At 40.2% G+C, this 3,673-nt stretch overlaps 1 protein-coding gene across 1 annotated transcript; it reads left to right on the forward strand.

Annotated features, from left to right (window-relative positions):
- The first annotated feature begins 285 nt into the window (after positions 1 to 285).
- LOC135151563 (uncharacterized) lies at positions 286 to 1,299 on the forward strand. Its single transcript, XM_064090101.1, has one exon. The coding sequence runs from the start codon at positions 286 to 288 to the stop codon at positions 1,297 to 1,299; it is 1,014 nt and encodes a 337-aa protein (XP_063946171.1).
- Positions 1,300 to 3,673: the final 2,374 nt, after the last annotated feature.

The raw sequence follows: 3,673 nt of genomic DNA on the forward strand, positions 1-3,673 counted from the left end.
TTATAAATTTATCTTGATTACTGAGGGCGTTTGGTTCATGGTTAATCAGCCCAGAACCTCAAACTCATGTGTTGGTGTTTGAATTATTAATTTTATTGTATGGAATGGGAACCTCATTCCCACTTAATGGTAAATCATTCGCTACACACCCCTTGGGATACCCATTTTCATATCTCCTCATTCTCATTGCTGATTCTCATTCCCTCCCACAATCCATACACCCCCTAAATCTGTTGAAATTTGAGGTCAAACTTTTTTTGTACATGTATTTATGAGTGATCATTCATGGTTACACATGCCAGACACGAAGGTGCTGATGATGATGCAAAGATAATGCACGTCCCAGCAGCTGATGAGCAGTCACTGAATTACATGAAGCAAACATGTATCAAGGATATGATTTCTCTCTCAGTGGATATCTCAGTGTCCCCACCAATTCTTATCGATCATTGGGCTCATGAACATCCACTGGCACTCGAACACAAAAGTGCTTCTGTTATTACTATGGATTATTCAAACCAAGAATCATCAGTTGGACCGATCCTATGTGACGGTTGCACAAAACCTATCTCATCCTCTTCGGACGATGCCAATGTGTTATATAAATGCAATCAGTGCAGTTATGCTCTCCACAGATATTGTGCACTGATTCCTCAGGAGATGAATCATTCCAAGTTGGGCATGTTGAAGGTACATAAAAGGCGTGCCTTGAGCAATAAACTAAAATGTTGTGAGAGTTGCAACATTTTTAGCAACGGCTTCATGTTTAGATCAGAAGACGAGATCTACGATGTCGGGTGTGTATGTCTACCTGAAAAAATCAAACATATAACACATCATCACCCCCTTAAACAACGTAGTTCTGTAAATGGAGCAGTTTGTAAGGCATGTTCTTCTGAATGTTGGGGTTGGTCGACTATCGTGTATGGGTGTGAAATTTGTGATTTCAGTTTACATTCGGACTGTGCTCTTAAGCCACGCACAGTTCCGCATAGATGGGATCCTCACCCACTCCGTTTAATTCTTTCGATTGAGGACGATGTAGAAGACCATCCCCATGATTTCGAATGTGAATTTTGCTCACAAGTAATAGACACAAACACTTGGTTCTATCACTGCAATATTTGTGATCTATCTTTTCACATGTTCTGCATAGATCCTTATTTCGTTTATGCAAACGTTAAGTTTGGGGCTACCGGTATCAAGAAGGAGGATCGCGACTTGACCTTAGTCCTAAACAAGAAGGGGCTGCCGGCATTAAAAAGAAGGAGCGGCCGCTTGTGGAAGCTGCGGGATTGATACAAACCATTGACGCTGTCCTTGAATGGAAGCGATGTAACTTTGTACGACATTATAAATGTTCATCAAGAATAACTCAGAGACAAGTTTGTGACAACAAAACTACTGTCAGTAGAAATTTGTAATTATTTTGTTTCAGCAAATATTGGTTATTTATAGTTGGCTTGTTTATATTGCGACCATTGAACTTTGTATTGGTATACACGTTTACTTTTAAAAGAATTTTTAGAAGTTGCAGTTTCAGGGGACTTAGCACAATCTAGCTTCTCAGGAAGATCATTCAGTGCCTAGACCACTGAATGAAATGATCGCCACTGGAGAAATGCAATCTGAATCAAGAGCTAAACATTGTGACACAGCAAATGCGGCAACTTCCATTCCAGGTAAGAACCCAAAGGTCGACGACAAAACATCTGGATTCATGTTTGTTTTATTCAACTTCTAATTTTTCACAATTTTAGCAACTACTATCTGTCCTTAACTGCAAATAAACTTTGATAAGATTATTGGTTCATGAAAACTTATATGCTAATAAGCCGTAAAAAAAAATTACAACTTTTTGGATTTCTATTCGACCTGGTAAAATAATGAGGGGCCATTCTTGTGTCAGAATTATTATGCGATTCTTTTCTATTTTCTTGCTACTCAGGGTCAAGTAAATACAGTGCAGTGAGATCCTACTGGTACCTTGGTTTGTCTTAAAATTACATACTAGCCTTTAACCCGTGTGTTATAGAACTAAAAACGGGGGTGAGCGATTCGTGCTTTAGACTGGTCTCGGTGCGAGATGCCTACGTATCTTCTGCGTGGAGAAGAATCAAGTCCAAAACGTAGTTCTAGTTATGAGGGGTAGAGCCCTTTATATAGATGCTTTGAAGTCAGAAGCTGAATAGAAATACGATTCTAGGTATCAGACTTCTTATCGAAGTATGCCTCGAAGCAAGAAATAAGATAGAACTTTTATCCTCTTGTTGTTGACGTTTATCCGAACTTCTGAATATTTATCTGCTAGAGTCAGATGTATTGTAGAATTTGGACTTGTAACTGGACCTCTGACTGGGCCTTTATTAACTAATTACGAAATTAATTAATATTTAAGAGTCTCAGGCCCTATATAACTGGGCTTTAGTGTTCTCGGGCTTCTAATATATAATAGTGATTAAATATCATTTCTGACCCATATCATTTGCCCCCCAACTTTCGATAAGTTTTGTAGAAACTTTTCAAAAGTTGCTGAGACCTTATTGGCTTTCTGAGCTTCGTACGTCATGCGAGAAAGCTAACTTCTGCCAATTCCCATCACCCAAGGTCTGAAGTTCCATAAATAGCGCAAGGATTTCACCGATCTTGGCTACTTTGAAACAATTCGAGAGATGACTTGAATTGACTGTATAGTAAAGATAGCTCTGTTTCGTATCTTTCGGGATCGTACTTCATTTTCGATTGGAGTACCGGAAGACACGAGTCCTTTTTTATTGGTACAACAGGTATCCTTCTTTGATGTGTGCTTGTAATGGTGCTCTCGAGCATTCCCGTACTTTTTAGGGCTAAATTCAGATTAATTGGAATTTTTACGATTAAATTCCAATTTCCTAGAATTTTTTCGAGCCTTTAAATAATTTTCAAAATAATTTTTGAGATTAAAATCCCAATTTTACTATTTTTCCTGATTTTTCAGGGATTTTTCTTGTATTTTTCCAACTTTTTAGGAATTCTCAGAATTTAATTAAAGAATTAAATAATTCCTTAATTTGATTAATCAGCCCTTGAATGGAATGTGTCTCCTGGGCGTGCTTTGCCACGCCAAGGAGACATGTTTACTGCCACGCCTAGGAGACATGTCTCCTGGGCGTGGTTGCTTTAAGCCAGCCAAGGCTGGTTCGTGTGGTGCTTCCTTGGCGTGTCTTGCCACGCCAAGGAGGCATGTCACCCGCCACGCCAAGGAGACATGTCTCCTTGGCGTGGATGAGTTAGCCACCCGTGGCGGAGTGTTATGTTGCTTCCTTGGCGTGCTTAGTAACGCCAAGGAGGCATGATATACACGACGCCTAGGAGACGTGCCTCCTGAGCGTGTGTGGTTGATGCCTGCTTTGATCCGTCAAATTGATGCTTTCTTGGCGTGCGTGGGCACGCCAAGGAGACATGTTCACTTAGGGTGTCTCCAGGGCGTGGTTGGTCAAGGCCTTTTATGGCTGATTGGGGTGATGCTTCCTGGGCGTGCTTTGCAGCGCCTAGGGAGTATAGTTTTCCATTCACGTCAAGGATACTTGGTCACTTTAGGGAAATTATTATTTATTTATTTTTTAAATAAACGATGTTTTTTTTTTTTTTTGCTCAACAAGTGAATGTGCCCTAGGCGTTGCATGCCCCGCCA

The sequence above is a fragment of the Daucus carota genome, chromosome 3, assembly GCF_001625215.2.
Source record: "Daucus carota subsp. sativus chromosome 3, DH1 v3.0, whole genome shotgun sequence".
NCBI classification, from domain to species: domain Eukaryota; kingdom Viridiplantae; phylum Streptophyta; class Magnoliopsida; order Apiales; family Apiaceae; genus Daucus; species Daucus carota.

Coding starts and splice junctions, on each gene's coding strand:
- LOC135151563 (XM_064090101.1), top strand. CDS start 286: ATGGTTACACATGCCAGACACGAAGGTGCTGATGATGATGCAAAGATA.